General features: G+C 40.0%; 1 protein-coding gene across 1 annotated transcript; it reads right to left on the reverse strand.

Annotated features, from left to right (window-relative positions):
* Positions 1-4,178: 4,178 nt before the first annotated feature.
* Positions 4,179-14,941, reverse strand: MAL2 (mal, T cell differentiation protein 2). Its single transcript, XM_058813597.1, has 4 exons — positions 14,720-14,941; positions 12,455-12,625; positions 8,320-8,478; positions 4,179-5,985 (listed from the first exon to the last, which is right to left on the reverse strand). The coding sequence occupies exons 1-4, from the start codon at positions 14,852-14,854 to the stop codon at positions 5,905-5,907; spliced, it is 546 nt and encodes a 181-aa protein (XP_058669580.1). The 5' UTR covers positions 14,855-14,941; the 3' UTR covers positions 4,179-5,904.
* Between the last annotated feature and the right edge of the window lie 6,389 nt (positions 14,942-21,330).

The raw sequence follows: 21,330 nt of genomic DNA on the forward strand, positions 1-21,330 counted from the left end.
TCAGGCACCTTTTCTGCCCAGTAGGCCTCCCCATTTCCCCTTTTGCCATAACTTTGTATTTTATCTTGGTGGAAACACCTCAAGACTGTCTATGCTCTATGCCCATGAGTGCTACTGAAGAGTGAATCATACTCCAATACACCACATTAGTTTTCTGAGTTGCCCAGCCCATCTAGATTGTGCTGCAGCTCTCTTTTTGCTTTCCAAAAATGGGCAAGAGGCAGGGAAAAGGGAAGATGCTGTTTGAGATCTCACAGAGGCATAGGGATGCAACCTAGCTGGGGTTTTCTTCTGGACTCAGGACTCTGGAAATACTTCCAGGCCATGAAGTGTGGGGAATAAGACTGTGATATCATTAATTACATTATTAAGTTATGCTAAAGTATGTTTTGCACTTTCAAAATAATAATGAAAAAACAAAAGGCGGTGATCCCTGTATGGGACAAAACTTGAGTTAGCAAATCTTCCAGCAAATCTTCCACACTTCTATTTTATATGGAAATAAAACACTTTTTGCCTCATTAGTTTGTTTGGTAAAGCTTATTGAACACAAACCACTTGTAACAAAGTGATGTCAAAAGCCAATGACTGGTGGGCACTGCAAGCAGAGCTGCTCAAGGAGGCAATCAGATCACTGGGAAATGCCATCACCTCTGCACAGGGGTAGGAGGTCCCAGCTCTGCAGCAGGAGGAGTGCAGAACCTTTAACATCTCTTCCAAAGCCAAACTATTCTATGATGGTTTTCAAGTCATGCAGAGCTTTTCTCAGGTGTTTTCTCTCATGTTTCTTGTGTCACAGCACTGGTTCAATGACAGAAATCACACCTTGCTGAGGCAACCAGGAAAAGGTGTTTGGATGAGATTAATATCTGCAGTAATTATTTTAAGATTATTATTAATGTTGCAACCATAATCAAACCCTGTATGGATCCATTGGGTTCAGTCCTTGCTTAAGAGCCCCTCTGTAGCCAGGCACAGTAACTCTGGACATAAGTGTATGAATTTAGTGTCCACAATCTCCAGAATCTTTACAGACATTTGCAATTATCCCATGGCAAGAAAGATGTTAAAACCACACCTAGGCATAACCCAGTTTGATCACTGTGTTCCCCTGAAAGGTAACGTGACAGGTTAGCTGCCAAAACCTAGCTCAGGTTTCTGAACTGAAGGGTGCTGTGTCCTGGCAGGCTCAAGGCAGGTAGTGTTCTGCTAGTACCAAGAATTTAAGGCTTAAACATATCATATAGCAGGAAGCATCAGAAACCTACAGATTCCTGAGGACCTTTATCCTCTCTTAAGATGCAGAGAGTAGATCAACACCTCAAAGAGGAACTCCATGTCTATTTAAAATTGGATAACCAAAATTTGTTACAACACCCGGAAACTATGATATTTGATCTAGGAATGCTGATTTGGCATTTTAAACCTCCCTTTGACTCATAATCCTCCACAAACAGTCATTGTACCTTTTATCTTAATGTTTTGCCAGAGTAACACCACCATGACAGAGACAGGAGTGAGGTCAGGTCACACAAAACCCACGCCACCCCGCTTCCTTCCAGCCCACAGTGGGCACCAGTAGAGGCTGCTGGGCAAGGCACCAAGAAACTCTCCCTTGAGAACCAAGTTTCCTCTTCCTGCTCCACAGATCTCCTGAGAAAGGCCAAGCAAGTTGCTCTTCAGTGTCTCTGCGTGCAGGTTTCCACCTGAGAAATGAGAACAGCACTTTTCTTCCTTACAGGAGCAGCTTGAGGATAAATATGGTAAATTCTGAGCAGGTCAGGTTATAAGGGTGTTTAGATAAACACCAAAATTGAGCAAAAGAAGGTGGGAGAAAAGAGAACAATCATGCTAAATTCAGCTTTGTAAAAAAAAAAAAAAATTAAATACTTTCCATTTCTGTTTACTAATTTTAGTACATAAGACTTGCTTTTTCCTCTGTTTTTTTTTTTTTTCTTTCTTTCTTTCTGGTTTTCTTTATGTCTCAACAAAGACTACTGTGTCATGATCAATTGTACAAATACAGCTAAGAAAGAAAGACAACATGCTCTCACTTTCAAGTTTTTCTTTTTGTAAGACTGGAAAGAGCAATGTTCTATTTGCATCTCAGTCTGAGAACTAATGGTTCACTGTTATCTTTGGACAAAAACCTGGGAAACCTTTCTGTGCAACTTGGGCAGCCTGGCAGAGGAGCACGACATGCATCAGGATGCTTTTGTTCAAAGACCAATTTCACAGTGTCTAGATAAAAATGGAACAAACAAGTTTTTAGAGTTTTAAGCTCTCTTATTTTTTGAAATTCAGAGGGTGAAATTATAAATGTCAAAATTCTTTAAAGTTATAAAGCAAATGCAAATCTACAACAATCAGAGGAAGTTGTTTGAGTCAGCATTGTCATCTGGTTTTGGAAGTGAAAGAGACAACACAGGTCTGGTGATTATCCAGTGGTTTTTCTTTAATTTTTATGAAGGGCACAGGTTTGTGTAGTCACTGGTTCTGCCACTATCTTTTAAAAGCTGTGCTTTACAGCTGTGTTTTAAGGAAACACTTCCCAGTAGCACAGCTTTACTCACATCAGGAATTACAACCAATATATGCAGCCACAGAAAGCATGAGAATCTGAACAGACTGATCCCGTGCAGATCAATAATCCTGCAGGACCTGTGCCACTCTGGATTATTTCCAGACATCTAGCAAGGCAGAAGCAGAGTCAGGACTTCAGTAACACCCATGCTGTGCATATTTTCTGCCAAAATTCTAACAAAATTTTAGCTTTCTAACATGTGCACTTTCACTTCTCTTTAGAAAGAGAGTAACTGCAATAACTGTTGCTTATCTCTGCACCCTTTGAAGGAAAGTCTGCTTTGAGGCTCCTTCTCCTTATTTACCAGCAGCTACCACACAGTGCTATCCAAAACACCATGAAATATTTTCTAAGAATAGGGACCTGCATGGTACCTTAGATAGTGCTGCACTGCAGCTTCACATCAAAAAGAGATGTTTGATGAAAACACAGGCATCAGGGGTCTTGTTCCTTTCACCTTAAATGAATTGAGATAAATAATCTCCCTCTCTCCCCCACACATGCCTTCCATTCTTTGATGAAGTCTAAGCTTGCATCCTTGAAGGTCATAGGCTTGGAGGAATTTTCTTACATGGAAGAAAGATTTTTTAGAACCAGCTTGCACATTTTCCCTGGAATACCTATCACAAGGATTACATATTACACCCATATCAGTATTTGCAGTATTTGCACACACCCAGCACGCACATACCATTCCTAAGTCACACCTACTTTTTAGCTCCCCGTATAAAGCAATAAAAAATTAACTACTGACTTTTTTCTTTTTCTTTTTGAAAGAACTGCTTATTCCAGTTTGACTGTTCATAGATCTTTCTCAAAGTACAGCAAAACTCTGTCCTTTCTAACACAAAAATTCTATTCTTTCAGTCCATTTTAGCTGTGAAAGCTGTTCTTCATTACTGTAGTTTTTACCTTTATCTCTTCTCTGTCCTTTGTTTGTCTTTGATACTTAAGAGGGAAAGTTCAGTCTTTCCTCACTATGCAAACATTTCCCATGCTACACTAACCACACTGCTATCTGGGCTTCCACAAGTAGATTAAGAGGCTTGAATAGCACTCACCAATCAAGGGTTTTACACCTCAGGTTTGAACTTGGATATAAATGCCAACCAAGCTTGGACAGCTCTTTAATTGACTCCATGTGAAGGATTCATACCCTGTAGGTTTAAATATGCAAAACATTTAAGATCTGCCCTCCATGATCTCAGCTGGCTGCAGAGACTGCAGCTGTGACATGCACAGTCTGTGGTGTGCAGGGCACAGAGAGGGTGCAGGGCACAGGAGAAACCAAAGGGAGGATCAGCATCTGTCTGAAACACTGTAATGTTGAAATGTTGACTTTACTCTTCGCACCAATATCCACACAGTGTCACATGGCAATGTAGCTGTGACACAAATTAAATGTATGTGAAACCACCCCAATGAAACTGTGCCTTCTCATGAAATCTTAGCCTCAATTTTGTATGCATCAGGTGAGTCAAAGTACCAAGGTAGTTTTTTTGATACTTTCCAAATACAAAATTAATAACCAGACTACTGCCATAAATATATTAAGTACCTTTAATGCTGCTTAGCATAAGTCTTTGTTATACACTTTCATCCATATACTCCAGTGTAAATGTATTTTGTACAACACAAAATATTTTTAAAAGTATATGACTCTAGATAAAATGTTCACAAAAATTTTCAATGCAATGACAGAATTGGGGGAAAAAATCAGGCAGAGTACAAAATCTTAGAAAACAGATAAATGACAACATCCCATTGTAGTAATTCAGGATGACCAAGTGGTTCCATAGTCAGAAGGGTGCCACTCACTGCAGTGCCACCCACAAGAACCTGCCCTGGATCAGCAGGGCACTGCTGAGAGTGGCTGCCCCCCAGAGATCCTTGTACCTGACAAGTCTGAGAAAGTAGCCTCCCTGGCAGACACCCTTGCTGGCTCAAAGAGAGTGAGTAGGCCTGGGAATGAAGGAAATCCTGTCTTCCCATATGCAACCACTGCTGGTCTCTGCAGAATAATCAGGTGCACTGGCAAGACGTAGTGAACAAGATGCTTTACAAATGACAGGGAACCTTTATTGTCCCAGCTTATCTTTTTGGCACTATTCACAAAAGCAAAAATTATTTACTAGCAAAATAACAAAATGTTTCACCATGTGCAAAACAACATGAATGTCAGGGAGCAGAGCACAATGCTATAGTTTAGTTTTGCTAAGTCATTTTCTGTATTTAATATTGCATGTCATCACACACCAGGATATTCAAGAGAGGCTCAATTAAACATCATTTGTGTGAAAAGCAAACTCCACAGTGGGTGGACCGCTTTGCATCCCACTGCTTTCAGCAAGATGTTGTACAGGCATTTGTCCAAATGAGAACACCTTTACAACACTGCAGCTTTAGAATGCAACAAATAACACACTGCAAGAATTGAGGTCAGACATTATTCACTATTTGGTAACATTCCATTCAAATGATACTGACTCACATAATACCTAACAAATGCAGCACTTGAAGTAGCAAGAACAAAGCTGTACTCCGACAAAGTTAAACAGTGCAAAAATTCCTGTTAAACAAAAATATACCATGTATATACACACACAACACAAATGCACTGTTTTGTTTTGTAGTATAAATAGATCTGATTGAGCTGAATTCCTAAAACTAATAAACAACTGATTGAAAGTCCCAGTTTTCATCTAGCATGGAACACAGTAAGCTTTAAGGCTCAGGTGACCCTAACCAGACACAGCTATAAGAGAATATAAAAAGATTTCACTGGATGGTTTTAAAAAATATTTTCTCTGTACATCAAAGTTAATAACATATATATACTGAGTTGGAATTTCAGAGTCAGCTTGGGCTCTGATCATGCAAAGGGCAGCACACAGAACACCCATGGCTCTACCAGGAGCCCCAAGGCTCTGCCTGTGTGGAGTGCACGGTAACGAAGCGCTTAATCCCAGGGCTTAACAAGGGGCAGCTTTTCAGCTGCCGGTGCAGTTAACATCTTGGCTTGGTTTCCAGTTCTTCCTCTTCTGGTGTAGCACTGGAGTTCTGTTGTCTGCTAATGACATGTCTCTTTGTCCCTAAACTCTCTAATACCTTACAATGAGTACACAGTAAAAGTAATTATCAGAAAGGGAAGAGATGGAAACTTTTTTTTTTTGTTGAAGAAATCCTGATTAGGGGTTACTTGCATTTAAATCAGATTTTAAGCAGGAAAAAAAAAAGTCTTTTTAGAATTAAATTTCAGTAAAACAGACAAGTAGCACTTAATTTGATCTGAAGTGGAACATGTGGGCATTAACCACTCTTCAGCTATTATTTAGCCTCCATCTCCTTAATGCCAGGGCTGTGCTGCAACCATAACAAATAGCTGTTGCAAAGGCAAAAATCTAGAGGAGGAGCAGAGAAAAAAAAAAACAAGAAAAAATCAATCACACATTGTTCTACAATATTTTTATGTTCTAAAGTAATACAGGAACACAAGTGATTCAAAAGTGATTACCTCCCCCAATCAAAATGCTTAATAAGGTAGGAGAGGTTTGGGATCCTCTGAAGTCTTCTCAGGAACTTCTTTGTAAAAATCCCATTTTACTACTACCTCATTTTACTACTTTTCACTTGCTTGAGCAGACATTTAGAAATAGAATAAGAAACGTGATTTCTGCATAAGTTATGGTGAAAGCAATTATGTGTACGTACACTGTGTATTTCAGTTCTCTTATCTAGGCTGATCAAACATCAATCTCAGATGTTTCCAACTGAATGCTTTTACCCCAGCAAACATCAAAGCAGAAATCCCTCTAAAGAGCAGAACTCTTTTACTAGCACAAAACCAGAAACAACTCCCATCTGGCCTCCTTGACCAGATACCCAGCCATTAGAACAACTTCCTAGGCAGTGCCAGGGAAGTTGCTCCTGCTCCAGAACTGAACTGGACAGATTTGAACTGAAGGTCATGCCACATTGAAAGTGAATATGTAATGTACACTCAACAGAAGATATGAGAAACCAAATTTCTGAGAAAACATTTCTCATATTGTCCAGTGATAACAATGAATTCTGTTTCTTTTAATATACCAATTCAGTCATCCTTTACATACAAGTGTTAATTTGACTAACTAAAGTTTTGAATAAATGCGACACCATAGAACCATCACCTGTTAAAATGAACATATATGTATTTCTATGCACGGTATATAAATGTCAACTTAAAAGACAGAACGTTAGCAATCTTTTTTCTATTTGTCATGTGGCTGACAACACTGTTTTAATTAAATATTTCAAAGATTCAAAATCTTTTTCTGTATGTTTTGACTTCCTAAATATTGACTTCTGCAAAAAATGCAAAGACTACATTTATCTCATTCACTGTTTTCCAGCTATTCTTAATTAAGATACTCAGGCAAGTTACAAAAGAATCTTCTCCTCCTCTATCTTGACAGGGATTTGAAGGGCTTGAACAACTGAATTCTCCCTTAAAAAAATTAGTATGGAAGCAGGGAATGGTTTCTTGGAGTGCCCAGTATTCTGTCAGACAAAATGAGTGCAGAAACCATATATTCAGTGGGATCTGAACACACTAAACTAGGACTGAAGAGGTACACTTAGGGGTAGAATTTAAGATACTTGCTTAGTATAAAGATCTCCCTTAGCTTAGGCACAGCTGGAACACCACTGCTGTCCTTGTGCCACATGGTCACCCAGGGATCAGATGTGTTACAGGCAGGGAGGGGGGTGACGTGAGGAACTCTGACACTGGGACACTGACACACCCAATTCACCTCCTCAGGGCCTGCCTTGCCAAAGCTAAAGGCTTTTCCTTTCTATTCTGCTCTTGCAGAGAGTGTGAACCTCACACCTTCAGTTCATCTGTTTTTATCTAAAGATGAACTCAAAGTGCTTACTGTGCTAAAGTTATGGTGCACAGTTTTAAGGACAAGGTTTAGAGGGTTTAGAAGCTTAATAAATATATACAGTTCCCTGGTATGAAAGTCTCTGGATAAAAAATTAAGAGCAGTGGTTTCAGTTCTGTAAGTTAAGCCTGACACACCTCTACTCATCCCTGAAGAGTCCAGCCAGGATAAAACTAAATCCTGATATATTTTCTGATTCAGCTATGGACACCCACATCACTAAACACATTGATTCAGTGATGATGCAACTACAGTGAGAAAAATGTATTCTGGGCTTAGGCTACCAAGAAAAGCTCTCTAATGATTGCAGTAAGAGACACCAGGACCCTGATGTAGTAGGCACATATGGGAGATTCACAAAGATCTAGTCCATTTTTTTTTATCTCCATGGCATGGTCAGCACTATCTAAATGGTATAAAAAAAGCAATTTTGAGCACAGGTGTAAATTTCATACCTGATCCTCTGATAAAGGCTCAGTTGTTCTTTTTCTTCTAATAACCAAAACTGTTTTTACAAAATACCTTGTCTAAAAATTATAAGCTGTAGTGATCATATATTTAAAACACTACAGTGAAGAGTATGAACCCTACACTATACTGAAGAGTAAGCAGCTATCCATAACCATTAGCTTATACCAATATTTTTGCATATTTCTTGTTAGACACTACTTGCTGCTGTCAAAGGCAATTCTTTCTCTCACAGCTCCTCTTTCAATTCCAGTTTGCTGTTAAATTCCCAAGCTGAATGGCTGGCTACAAGTGCTTGCTACATACATGTGCTGCCCTGGTACAAACACACAGAACACATACCGAGGCTGCTATGCTTATGTTATATTCACGACCACTCAGAATCGTCTCTTGTGTGGTGGAGTTGAATTTGCGGGGAAGGTAATGCAGAGATGTCGTTGCTGCTTGCAGTAGGAATGCTCCAAAATAAAAGACAAAAGTAGCCCCATGGAAAATAAAATCCTAAAAAGCAAATAACAGAATCAGTCTGAGCTCAAATACATGTCTAATTCTTCTCATCTCAATACAAATGAAAACACTGAAACATGAAAAAAGAACTGATAACACTAACTTGAGATAAGCAGTGTTAACCTGGACATGTTTTCACAGCTTCTTGTAATTATAAGCAACTCACTAACATTATTAGTGATAAAGGGCTCTCCTTCTCCCCAAATCTTATATTCTTTCAAATTAAGAGGCACCTGCTCATCTTTATATACACATGCTGACATTTTAGACCACCTTAAAGTTTGTGGAGTTTACAGAAATCTCCCTTCAGACAGATAAAAAATAAGACATACACAGGCCAACTTGGTCACAATTCAAGCAGTACAATACAGTCTTGCAATCCCATAAGACCCTTCTCAGCTATAATCAAAGCTTCAAAGATCTTCCTTCCATGCTTAAATTTTGCTTCTCTAAATGCCCAGAAACAACTCAGCTTTAACACAACTAAAATGTCCAATGTCCCAATGCAATGAAATTCAAGAATTGAGGTATTTCCACAACTCTCTCTGACTTGGCTCTACCCAATAGTAAGCAACCTGACAGTTCCTTGTGATATTGTGGAATAAAATGTCTAAGACTTGTGCAGACAGGTTTTAGGATTTACTTCAAATATGCTTCTCTCCTGGCCTTCTCCAGGAAACTCCCTCCTCTGTGATGAATGCTAACTGAATGTAAGGTTTAAACACCTAACTTCCATTTCTGGGTTTCATTACTGACACACATAAAAAAGGTCTGGTGCCTTTGCAGGCCCTAGTTCAGAGCCCAGTGTTCCAGCAGCAAGATGTAAGGCATGTTCCAGTACAGTTTAAAATGTCTAAAGTATTCTTCCAACATCTCCTTCTGTTATTCAGTCTGAAAAGCTGACATTTGCACTGCACTCAATTTTTGATCCATACAACATGTACTTTGTGCCTATACCTGTGAAGGTCTGCAAAAGCCACAGAGACAATATTTAAAATATATGCAAGTATATGTATGCTTTATGATACATGTGATATGCAGTCTAACTCCAGTACTAATGAGTTCTTGATGAACTTTAGCTTCACTTGAGTGCAATAGACTATCAGTATGCCTGGAGTGAGAAGCCAGGATATTTTGTGTGTGTCCAGCAGACAGCACTTTTCTACACTAGAAATTACTGTGAGACATCCTCACCTGCTGCCTGCCTGAGAGCAGGGAGAATGTGCTGCACTACCCTGTCCAGAGAAATGCATTTTCTCCAGAGATGGGAGATTTCCTTTTAATTGAAAGAATCTTCTTTTCAAACTCATTACTTGTTCTGTATTTGATTGCAGCTAAAGCTACTTCAAGCACACCCTAGTCAGTTTTGATTAGTAATGACATAAGCTGCTACTACAGTTCCCCATTCCACTCAGATCAGGAATGACTGCATACAGGAGAGATATTTTTCAGGAGAGACTCTTTCATCTCCTTCATTCTCCTGCCTAACCCTCTAATTTCCTTCTCCTGGCAGCAATTATAGTGAAGCTCTGTAGCATCAGTAAGGTTTCACATTTACACGGTTATGGTTTCTGTGACTAAAACCCCTAAGACCTTATGAGGGACCTTTTTATGGGTTTTAGTAATTGTTATCATAGTGCCTAACTCCCACACTTGTATAATCATTGAAACCTCAAACAAAGTGCATGCAGAACACTATCAGAGCAGCATGATAATTTAGTTCACATCTAATTTTGTAAATGATTGTGAGCTATGAGTCAGGCTGTAAAGGGCAGTACTTGTCATACCATCTGGTTTAATACACTGATGTACTGAGCAATGCAGCTCCATAAGGTCCATCTTTTCCAGTGTGTACCATCTTATTTTTTAAAATATCTCTATTAGTATAAGCAGATATACTTACAATGTAAGGTATTACTAAATCCTGGACTGCATTTATAGTAACAAAAATAGTTTTACTACTTCCAGTAACTAATTACTTATTTGCAACAGAAGGTAAAAAAACCCCAACTTGTCACAGACACAAACTAAAGAGTTTAGTGTCAACAAGTTACAAAACATTTGGGTACCTGAAAATAGTGGTAAAGTGTCTTATTTTTGTTGACAGGTGGAAGGGGCTGGGTTTCAGCTGCCAAGTTAGAGATAAAATTATTCCCTCTGCATTCCCTCTGACTGAGTTCTGTCAGCTTTTTTTAAAGTCACAGACGTAGTTTGTATATAAGTCATGTATACATTTCCTGATATAGAAAATTTTCTAGCAAATTATTAAATACAAGGGACAAAATTAACTTTACAACAAACTGCCAGCATCAAGTAGCCAATACGTAACACACACAATTGTTATAAGTTGAAATTTGTATAGGATTTTCAGTCTAAGGCTTTGTCCTTACCCAGCAACTCTTAAATAGATGCACGACTGCAAACTGGCAAACAGTTTCAATGAAACCCAGGACACTATTAATTTACTTTAGTTATGCTCAAGGGCTTTGTTGCATCATAATTCGTGAGGATGTTGCAGCATAAATCCCTGTAAAGGTCTCTGTGATTGTAACTGATTATTAGCCTAATTACTGCCTGTATTGTGCTGGAAAGCTGATGCTGTATGTATGTTTATTCACTATCAAAATGCTACAGTTTGTTTTCTAATAGAATCCAGTCTGTTAGCACTGATGTGCTTTGATTTATCAGAGCTCCAAACTCATAAGCTTTATGATTTGCTTTAAAGAACTTTTCTTTTAAGGGCCTATCCATAAATTACCTGAACAGATAAATATCCACATTGGAATTGCATACTGAAGCATGCAATTCCAGGTATGACCAAGGGAAATGTCAATAGGAAAACTAAGCTCCCCAGGAGCAAAGTGAAGCTGATCAGCAGTTACAGGCAGACATACTTCAATGGTTTAGAAGTTGCAATCCTTTTGGAAGAATATTTTTTGAAAATTAAAAATTCCGATCACAGTTATGCCACTTCTTACTATTCACTTCCAGTAATATAAGAGAGTGCAATATAATCTCATGCTTAACTACTTGAGTATTAAAAACTCAAAGTAAAACACAGTTAACAGTCACAAAGGAGCATGTAAATTAACAGTCAATAACCTGAGGCATCCATGTTGTTGGCAAAAACTAATACAAAAAACTTCCCTTTTTTAAGAGGAAGTTATAGTCTGAGAACTACTGGCACAAACCATGACAATAAATTACAGCAAGATTCAGGCTCGTTTTCAAAATTCTCAAAATTCTCTGTCTTCAAAATCTCAGCAAAGAATACTTATATCTGTAGTCTCACCAAGGTCCCTCTAAGAAAGATGAAGACATTAAGTCTCCTAATAAGATGTTATGATAAATCATAGCGCAAGTTATGATGTCTTTTACCACCTAAGGTCCAATAGCCACTCACCATTGCTACCTTAGCTTTGAGGAATTGACCCAAAAGTCACCAGTAGACTTTCTTAGGAACTGGAGGGGACCTTCTGGGTGCAGAAGTCCAGTCTGTGCTATCTCAGACAACCACATCACATAGTATATTCACAAATGCATCCTTTCCTTTATAATATTTGATATATCTTTCTACATCCCATTATTCACAAGGTGTTACTACCACTTCTCAAATAATCAGAAAGTATTTTCTGATTTCCAGTGTACAATAATTCCTGGCCATTTAAACCAATTTCTTGTCATGCAATGTTAAGTTATTCCTCTTCCTGCTGGTCATACATTTTATGTGCTCAGAGAGGACAAGTGTACTCCTTCAAACAGTTTCAAAAGCTCCTTCAGCCTCCATCATAAAAGTTTCCTCTGCCACCTCTGTAACCCTATTCTTTCTTTTCCTGGTTTTGAATTCCTGTTTGAAAAACTCTGTGCTGAAGCAGAAAGGCAAGTGTTAAGACTTAGGATCAACAATTCTCATTAAATAATTTTCAGTTTATAAAACAAATGGAATCCTTAAATAAAGAAAAGATCTCACCGCCTGGTTCCAGTTGACAGCAATTCTATTTGCATAACCAAAGAGGAACACAGAGAGGAACACAATGGAGAGGCACCATGCTGTCACTGCCACAAACATCACCCATCCCTGCAGCAGTGGCAGTGGAATCTGGGTAGAGGCGACCAAAATCCAGACTATTGTTCCAAACACCTGCAAGGAAAGGAATACAGAGAATAAACTGGATAACTTTTACTCAGTCCTTTCTGCCTAAGAACTGATATCACACTTTACATGTCATCAGATGACTCTTAGGAACCAAGAGGAAACACTTCAAAAGTACTCAGAGATACCAAGTTCTCCTCTCAGAAATGATAGACACTAAGTGGTGAAAAGACAAAGCTACTCTGAAATTCCAAAATGCTCTTAAAATAGTCTTGAAAATGAGATTTACAAACCCAGGTGACTTGTGTGCTGCTGCTGCTGAAAATTTTACCCTCACTGTAAGTTTGAGCAATATATAAGAAGTGTGAAAACACAGTTCACACATACCACACATCTCTCTATATATACACAAATTAGCACAAAAAGGATGTACTTCTACTACTCTGAATTCAATCTCATACTGTTTTGCTTTGTAGTCCTAATCAGATGAGATACAGAAAGGACATAAAAAGACACTCATTTTTTCAATGTATTTGTAATACTAAGCTAAAAGAGGACACAAAGTACTAAAGCAAAAGAAAAAACTACAATACAGAATAAGATGAGTTGTAAACTATGCTGTAAAAACTAGAAAAATATAGAGCTTTCCAGACTCATCATAACTTGAAGAAGAATTCAGCAGTGCCAATTTTCATTTCAGCATACTCCTCACAGCAAATGAGTGTAGGGATGCTGTGCTAGGGATGGCCTGATGGAGAATTTACATACTCTAAGGCTTCCCTTAATCAACTCTTGGCCTAAGGAATGCTACTATTTCTTCCTGAAAATCCTGCCTCTTAATAAAAAAGGATAAATAGATGACAATTATGCTTCACTCCACGTATGTTTGTTTATTACAGAACCTTTCTGAACTTCTGAATCCAACCTGTTGAATAGTGTCAACTAAAATCTATTTCCAAGCACAAGTTACTGCTTTCCTGTTTAAATTCTACAGATTTACAAACCAGGAAGTCAGAGGTTACATTTTCAGATTCAGAGAGCTCTCTTTTGTATCACGGTTGGATAAGAGATATCTTTCAAAAGATGCCTGCTATAAAATTAGCTGGTTCCTCTCTGGCGTTACACTGCAGCAGCACATATGTAAAGATGCATTGCTAATCTCAGTTCAAAGCTCCCATGGGTTTATGTACTACTGTTCAAGTTGTTCTCTAGGGTTCCCTTTTTAACTGTGTAGAACCAAACTTCCTCTAGTTTCACAAGACTGCAGGTGCAAGTCTGTTACTTGGTGACCAGAGAGTGATGGGCAGTGAGGAAGCAAAAGGGATAGCAGAAAGTGTCTGTTAAACAAAAAACAGAGACACATGAAATGTTTTCAGTATTTTGAATGTGCAAACTTGCAGGGTTCCTTAAAAATACATTTAGAACTGTATTAGAGAGACTGCTAATCTCAGCAGCCACTGCTGTGCTGTTTCCTGACACGACACCTGTCCACTACAGCCCGGCTGTCAGATGCACAACTGGTTGGCCAACCGAATTAACCTTTTGTCCCTGCTGCCTCCTGGCCTGATTTAGTGCCCGGACTTGTTTCGAGTTTCGACTTGTTCCTTGCTCAGGTACAATCTTACAGCTTGTGAGGTGGGATACAGCTCACAGGCTGCGACCCAAGCAGTATTCTGCTCTGATCATAAGACAAAAATTAAATTAATAAAGTCAGATGAGTTATACTAAGCCTTTTTGGTTTTTATCTCCCACTAATCAGTGGCACTACAGAGCGTGATATCCAACCTCAGCTCAAAGGTCCTCAGCCCTGCGTACACCAGCGAGGTCTAACACACACATGACATTGAACACACTTGTAGGAGTCTGTAGAGGACGCGAAACACGTGCAGACACAGCCCGGTATAACTCTCCGTGGTGTCTTTTTGGGCCGGGGGGAGAGCGCGGCTCAAAGCCCTCGGCAGCTCCAGCAGCCCGCGACCCCATCAGTGTGCGGGGCCGCGGAGCCCGGCTCGAGGGGCCGCAGCCGCAGAGCCCCGGCCCAGCCCCGGCCCGGCCGCGGCCCCACACCTGCCCCGCTCACAAAATGGCAGGTGAGCACACGGGCAGGCCCGCGGCCGCTCCCACCCGGCCCCTCGCACTCACGATCTCCAGGAAGATGACGGCTCCCGAGAAGGTGCGCAGGATCTCCAGGCCGGAGGGCAGCGTGACCCGCGGAGGCGGGAAGTAGGGAGCGGGGTTGGGAGGCGGCGGCATGGACGAGGCTCCCCTGGGTAACATGTTGCTGCGGCGGCGGCGGCTGTGCCCAGCGCGGCCAGGTGGGCGAGCGGGGAGCGCTGAGGGCGGGCGCAGGTGCGGGCGGGCCGGGCCGCGCCTCCCCTGCCCGGCCCGGCGCCGGCACCGCCCCGCAGCCGCCGCGCCTCGCCCGGGGCCGGGCACCGGGGCTGGGAGCGGGGCTGGGAGCGGGCCGGCTCCGGCCGCTGCCTCTCGGCTTCGCCAGGAGCGCGGCGCTCCGCATTCACGAGTCCTGAATCAGGCCGGCCGGACTCGGGGCGTGATTTCCTAATGCCGGTTTGCAAAAGGTTGTTATTTACCTTCTGGTTACGGATATTTGGGCTTGGAAGTTGCGTGGTTGCACTTTTTGTGTTTATTAAAGGAGCCTACTATGTTATCCATTCAAAATATTGAAAACGTTTCATTTGTATCTTCTTTTTGTTCAGTCTGGCTCAGCTGTGTACCACTGCTTAAAAGTAGTAGAAAATGTTTGTAAAAGTTTGGGGTAGAGAAAGGTACACATTCACCAGACAATTTATAATCAATTTCTTTTCTTTTGCTTCTTTGTATAAGCATCTTCTCCAGATGAAGGATATGTCATCCAGCAACGTTACACATATTTCTCCCGTCGTGACTTAGGCTGAGCTGTCCTGCCTCTGGAATGAGCAAGACTGAGTTTCACCCAGAGTTTATCCCCCACAGGTACAGCTGCGACTTTAGAGATAGTTTCATGCAAGTGTGTGTATCTGTTCTGGAAGTTGAACTAGCTTGGGCATGAAGATTATATTCCTTTATTTTTGGATGCATGATGTGTCTCAGATATGTTTTTATGATGACAAGAAATGCCACATCCTGAGATGCCTGTTATCCCCACCCCAATCCAAGCCCTGGGTAGAGAGCAGTTGGCTCCATAAAACAGGACTCATCTGTGTTTCTGACATACCATTCTGTACATAAATAGGATTGTGATGTTTTCAATATGCATTAATAACTGCTTGGCTTTGAAATCATGGCTTCTAAAGGAGGAACAAGCAAAAGTTTGCATTCTTTCTTGTGCTCTGTCTTCATCCCTATGCCTCTTGTAGCTGGATGTCTCTTGAACTCAACTAGGAGATGTGGGATTGAACACCCATTAGGCTGAAGAAAGCACTAAGCCCAGCCTCCCCTCTTTTCTGAGTGCATTACCCCCATCACTTATCCAATGAGATAATATTTTATCTTCTAGACCTATTTAAAAAATTAACCTTGTGTCCCATCCTTTTATCTTCAGGAAAATACTTAAGGCGTTGGAAGTGCATGCCTACAGGACCTGGTTTGGGTGTGTTTTGGAAAGGAATGGGGTTCATACTTGTGCCTTCTTTTTGGGGTTGCATTCTGGAGACCAGATGTCAAAATAATGTCACAGTCTGGCCCTAAATCTGTTAAGACTGCCCTGCAGAGGGAGAAGTCTGAGTGGGTGGAAAACGGTTGGTTTATGATTCAGAACAAGAAATGTGATTGTCCTTATCTTACAAAAAGGAAGTACAAATAATGCTTGGTCATAAACATTTCCAGTGTTACTATCCAGCTGCATAGTTAATCTGTGTGAACTCCAGCAGTACTGGATTTTACTAATGATTGCATACCATGTGCAGTCACTGTTTCTTGCTTGTAAATACCATTTCTTTTTACCTGCACATTCCTTATAACACTTATTTTATTGAAATTTAGTCGAAATTTCTTAGAAATTTTGACAAAAAAGTCCAAATTTAACTTTCATAACTAGGTATAGATCCACTGAGTAGATTTTTGGCTGTGCTTTTTCCTAAATTCTAATAATTTAAATTAAAGTGGTTGTTTAAATTATTTTTGTTGTGTTCAGGCAAGGTGTGCTACAGTGCCATGTGGGATTGCTTTTATACTGATTCATGTACTGTTTGAGTCTTTAAAGAACCAGATTTTTAAAGCTATTAATGTCAGGATTGCATTTTCAAGTTTCCACACAAAAGCATATGTTTGTGTTGAACTGCTTTTTAATAGCATTTTTGTGTAACTGAATTGCATCTTGGCATGTTACAAGGTAAACTAATGATGCAGCTTCCAGTCCACCAAAGTCAACAAGTAGACAGAAGTATATTGATTCACTGTGTGTAGGAAAGTCTGTCCATACAACCACAAGGACTAAAAACTGCTCATAAATGGCTGTAAAAAGCTCTTTCCCCTTCATGTTATGGTTATGGCAGTCAGTGTAAAGGAGGCATGTCACAGAACTTCTAAACCAGTTGCTATCAATTTTAGATTATGAAAATTAATTGATTATTTAATTCCACATATAGTGATTTGCATATTATATATAGAACTGAAAATATATTTTTTGGAATGCTGTAATTCTCCTCCAGGTGATCAACAATTAGAATAATGCAGTAAGTTATAAAAATCTGTAGTCAGCTATAATAAAAGATAAATCAGTATTTTGAAAAAACATATCCATCATACTGGATATGAAAATTACACTCAGACTACCTTTTGTGATGTATGGTATGATACTTCTGGAAGAGCTGAATATTAGTGAGGATAATAGAATAATAGGTGAAAGTAATGTCAATTTCAGAATTCGTGGTCCTTAACACCTTATAAGAGTCTGTTATCAGAAGCACTTCAGGAAGAGATGTAATCTCATGTCCTGTTTTACAGTGTGCACAAGGGTGGTCTGCCAAAGTGGTCAAAGGGATGGAAAATACAAACCAAATAAATGATAGTAACCCTATTCTCCTGTGGCTCTGTTTATGCACAAGCAGATTGCTCCTAGGCAGAGTGGAGCTAAGCAAGGTTTTCCAGACAGGATCTGCTTCTTTCTTCTGGTTACTTTCTTGTTCTGGAGGAAGTTGCTCCCAAAAGTCATCTGTGTTTCTTTTAGATTTGCAAAGCTGTTTTTTCTTAAAATGGAATGTAAACTCTCCTAATCCTATAGTTAGTTACATATCAAAAATAGAAAGCCTGGAGCTGATCATGCAAAACAAGCTTTTTGTTTATGGATGAAATAATTTAACATGCTCCTGGAAATTGCATGTAGGATTCTAATCTCATACTGGTACAAACTCTGGAGTCATTCCCCTTTAGCCAGTGAAATTAAATAGGCGTAAAACTGGTTTGCATAAGATGAGTGATAAGGAAAGCCTTTAGCATCATTTGTGTAGTGTATTTACTCAGAGGTAACAGAACTGCAGGGTCATGGTTGTACCTATGCATATTATGAATTAATGTGCAAATACCACCACATTGTTGAGGTTTCTTGGGAGGCGGTGCAACAGTTTTAGATTTTTTAACAAGCAGGGCCACACTTGTGAATTCATGCTTCTTGCTTCTTGCTTCGTTACACTGAAATGTCTCACTTCATCCAGTTAAACTGCGCTTGGGATGTGCGCTGAGGAGAGGAAGTGAAGATAAATGTGCCTGCCCCCTGTTTGGTCCACCAGTGCCAGGGATAGCTGGTTACCAAACCAGTCCCTGGGGCAGCTTCAAGCAGTCTCAGAGCTGCTCTCTGCTGTGTTTTCTGGCTGGCTCATAGGGCTGTGGTGGTACTTCAGACATGGCCTCTTCCTGCAGCAGTGTCTTTTGTGCCCAGAGCTGTGGGATGGAAGGCACTGACCTGTCTGCCTTGGCTCTCAGGGTACCCTTTAAAGCAGGGAAGCCTTTTCTGGCTGGTTAGGGGTGTTTGAGGCTCCCTTCACACAGGCACCACACAGCTGGAGGCTGGCATGGAGCCAGGGACCCTCCTGGTGTCAGGGAGGTCAGGCTGAGGTTCCTCACCTGTTCCATGTTCCTGAGCTTACCAGCACTTCATTTTTGACTTGGTGCACTGATGTTCTCTAGCAATACAGTATAAGGTTCCAAGGGACAATTTTTGTTTTATTTACTTTGAGAAATTCCTTTTAGATGTGTGAGCGTGCAGCAAAGGTAAAAATGCAGAATCTCATCATAGCACAGAGGGAGATCCTGACCTGAGATGGTGCAGGAGGCAAGGTGGGTAGAGAGGGACATGGCAGAGCAAAGCCAGGTTACCTAATGGGAAAATGTCTCAAGAAGTCAGTGTTCTGCTCGTGGCATAGGTGAGGCAGCAGGAAAAATTATTTGCATGGATTGTCCTCAGAAGAGAGTGTAAAAGTCTCTGAGGTACAAACTGGGAGCATGATATTGTTGGAGATGAGGGATAAGTAAATAGCACTGGTTGGTTTTGACAGAATTGCCTAGGGAAAACAGTGGATAGACTGCACAGCAACAATACTTTTTTTTCCTGTCCCTTTCCAGCTTCATGGTATAAACGAGGACCAGTTCAGCTGGTTGCAGAGGGGCTGAAGGAGGATGTGCCAAGTGCTGCCATTGCAGGATGCAGCACAGACCTGTGCCGTTGGTACTGCTGGTACCGTGGGCCTCTTCTCACCCTGGCAGCACTCAAGACTTGATGCAGTAACCTTTGCTCATAATGTGTTGGCCTCTGATCTTATCTCTCTTTGGGCAGCAGTAGGTATCCATTGTTTTCATGAACTATCAGTGCTTCAGGAAGTCACTTTTTTCTTCAGTTGCAGTTTGTTTGCCTTTTGGCAACTGTTTGTTTTATTGAGCAAATTCCTGGCTAAAAATCCAGTAGAAGGCAAAGGATAATTAGGCAAAAGACAATGGTGGCTTTATTTTGTGATGACTAAATTCAGGAAGGAGAAGCATGGAGACATTAAAATATGATTGTATAAAAAATCACTGTAGTGGTTTGAAATGGCATAAAAATGCAGCTGCAAAAGGACTGAGCTTATAGATTTCAAAGCACTCTGAGATTATTTATTTGAAATAAAAAGGATTTATCAGTGTTACAATGTATACACATAATTAGGACTTACCTGATGACTGTTAGTGGGATGGTGAAGAGCTCTTTGAATGTAAGTATAGGCATCTCTAAGGGAATTATAAGTTACTTCTATATTTTTAGTTAGTTTCAGTTTGCTTAAAACAGCGGGGTCTTATTCTAAAGACATCTGTTGTTACTGACAGTAACTACTGGAGTTATAAGGCTGAGAGGGAGCTCTTCAGCTGCTCAATCACTGGCAGACCTATAATCCTTTTACTGACTATGCATCATTTCAAAACTGTCTCCAAGCATCCAAGTGCCTCTGGTGTTCACAAAATTAATTAATTTCAGTATTAACAGAAGAGTTCAAAATTAAACACAAAAATTATGAGTCAGATACACTGCCACATTCTACCTTCTTTATGGAATGCACAGTACATGGACATTTTTACTCTTTTAAATGATAGATGGAAATTGGGATTTTTCTTTCAGATAAGAAATGCTGATACAGCTTCTAGAAACCTTCAGGTGGTCTGAGCTGTGCTTCTGCATCTTTAGACACTGTGTTACTGTTTCCATATTAATTAAAGGGAAAAATGAAATGATCACACTTGTTTGTTTGTATTGAAATAATATTGATTTACTTATAAAATTGAAATTGTTCATAAAGAGTTGTGTTGTTGTTCTTATGTATAGGTGATTTTAGGGATATTGGTACCTGCAGTGTAATTTTCTTGAGTGAAGTTTACAGCATTTTATATCCTGGAGGACTCCGAGGGTCTCAACTGACATGAGTGATTCATGATATAGCAGCACTGGTCTCTCTTGGTTTTGTTTTTTTTTTTTAACTTTGAGTAAGCACAAATACATGCTCTGTAACCTTGAACTTTAGATTTTGAGTTTGCATGTCCTCTGCAATGATAAACTCTCATGGGACAGTCAGGTATTTTCAGGAGCTGGATGCCCCTTACAGAACATGATCCTTCCTTCTAAAGCTTGATTTTCTTAGGTCACATTGAGAAATGTTGCCTGCCTGGTCCTCCGAAAGCCACTCCTGATAGGGATGGCAAGTTCCACACAGTAACTCTTTCTGAGCCATCAAGTCCTGAAGCTACATCAGGAATTAACATAACACAGGAGAACAATATCTTTATTTCAGGGAATTACTGTGAATATATTTCTGCAGGTCTATCCCAGCAATTTAGTTCCTATTGAACCTCACCTCAGATTCTTTCACAATGTTTTTGTAAGTATAAGTATTTGATCAAGTAGGTTTTGATTCACAGGAAAGCAAACAGGTTTGAGGGTTTTTTTCTTTTCTTTCTTTCATAAATCCTAAACCAGTTAAACCGCATTCCTGCTGGCCTGACGTCCTTCATAAAAGAAATAAGTGTTAGATGCAGCATGTATGCAATTTCTGGATAGAAAACAATCTGTGGTTCTGCTGGCATGTTTAGCTTCTACATCATCAAGGAAGGTGAGGTGGTTTGTGCTGTCCTCATGTTGAGTCAAACTCTGCTAAGATGTGGTTTAGACTATGAAAAATAAGTTAAAAACTATCTCACTTTGCCTCCACAATTTTTAAAACGGCAGCCACATTAATATTTTCTTTCATTCACATGTGAATATTTTATTTCATTCACAGTTACTGATGAATTCTTGA

This window comes from Ammospiza caudacuta, chromosome 1 (genome assembly GCF_027887145.1).
Source record: "Ammospiza caudacuta isolate bAmmCau1 chromosome 1, bAmmCau1.pri, whole genome shotgun sequence".
Classification (NCBI taxonomy): domain Eukaryota; kingdom Metazoa; phylum Chordata; class Aves; order Passeriformes; family Passerellidae; genus Ammospiza; species Ammospiza caudacuta.

Bases quoted from the DNA above. Each gene is read 5' to 3' on its own strand.
- MAL2 (XM_058813597.1), bottom strand. From the start codon at position 14,854: ATGTTACCCAGGGGAGCCTCGTCCATGCCGCCGCCTCCCAACCCCGCT. The intron at 12,626-14,719 runs GTGAGTGCGAGG...CTTTCCTTGCAG, and splicing joins CCGTCATCTTCCTGGAGATC to GTGTTTGGAACAATAGTCTG. The intron at 5,986-8,319 runs GTATGTGTTCTG...CTCCTCCTCTAG, and splicing joins ACATAAGCATAGCAGCCTCG to ATTTTTGCCTTTGCAACAGC.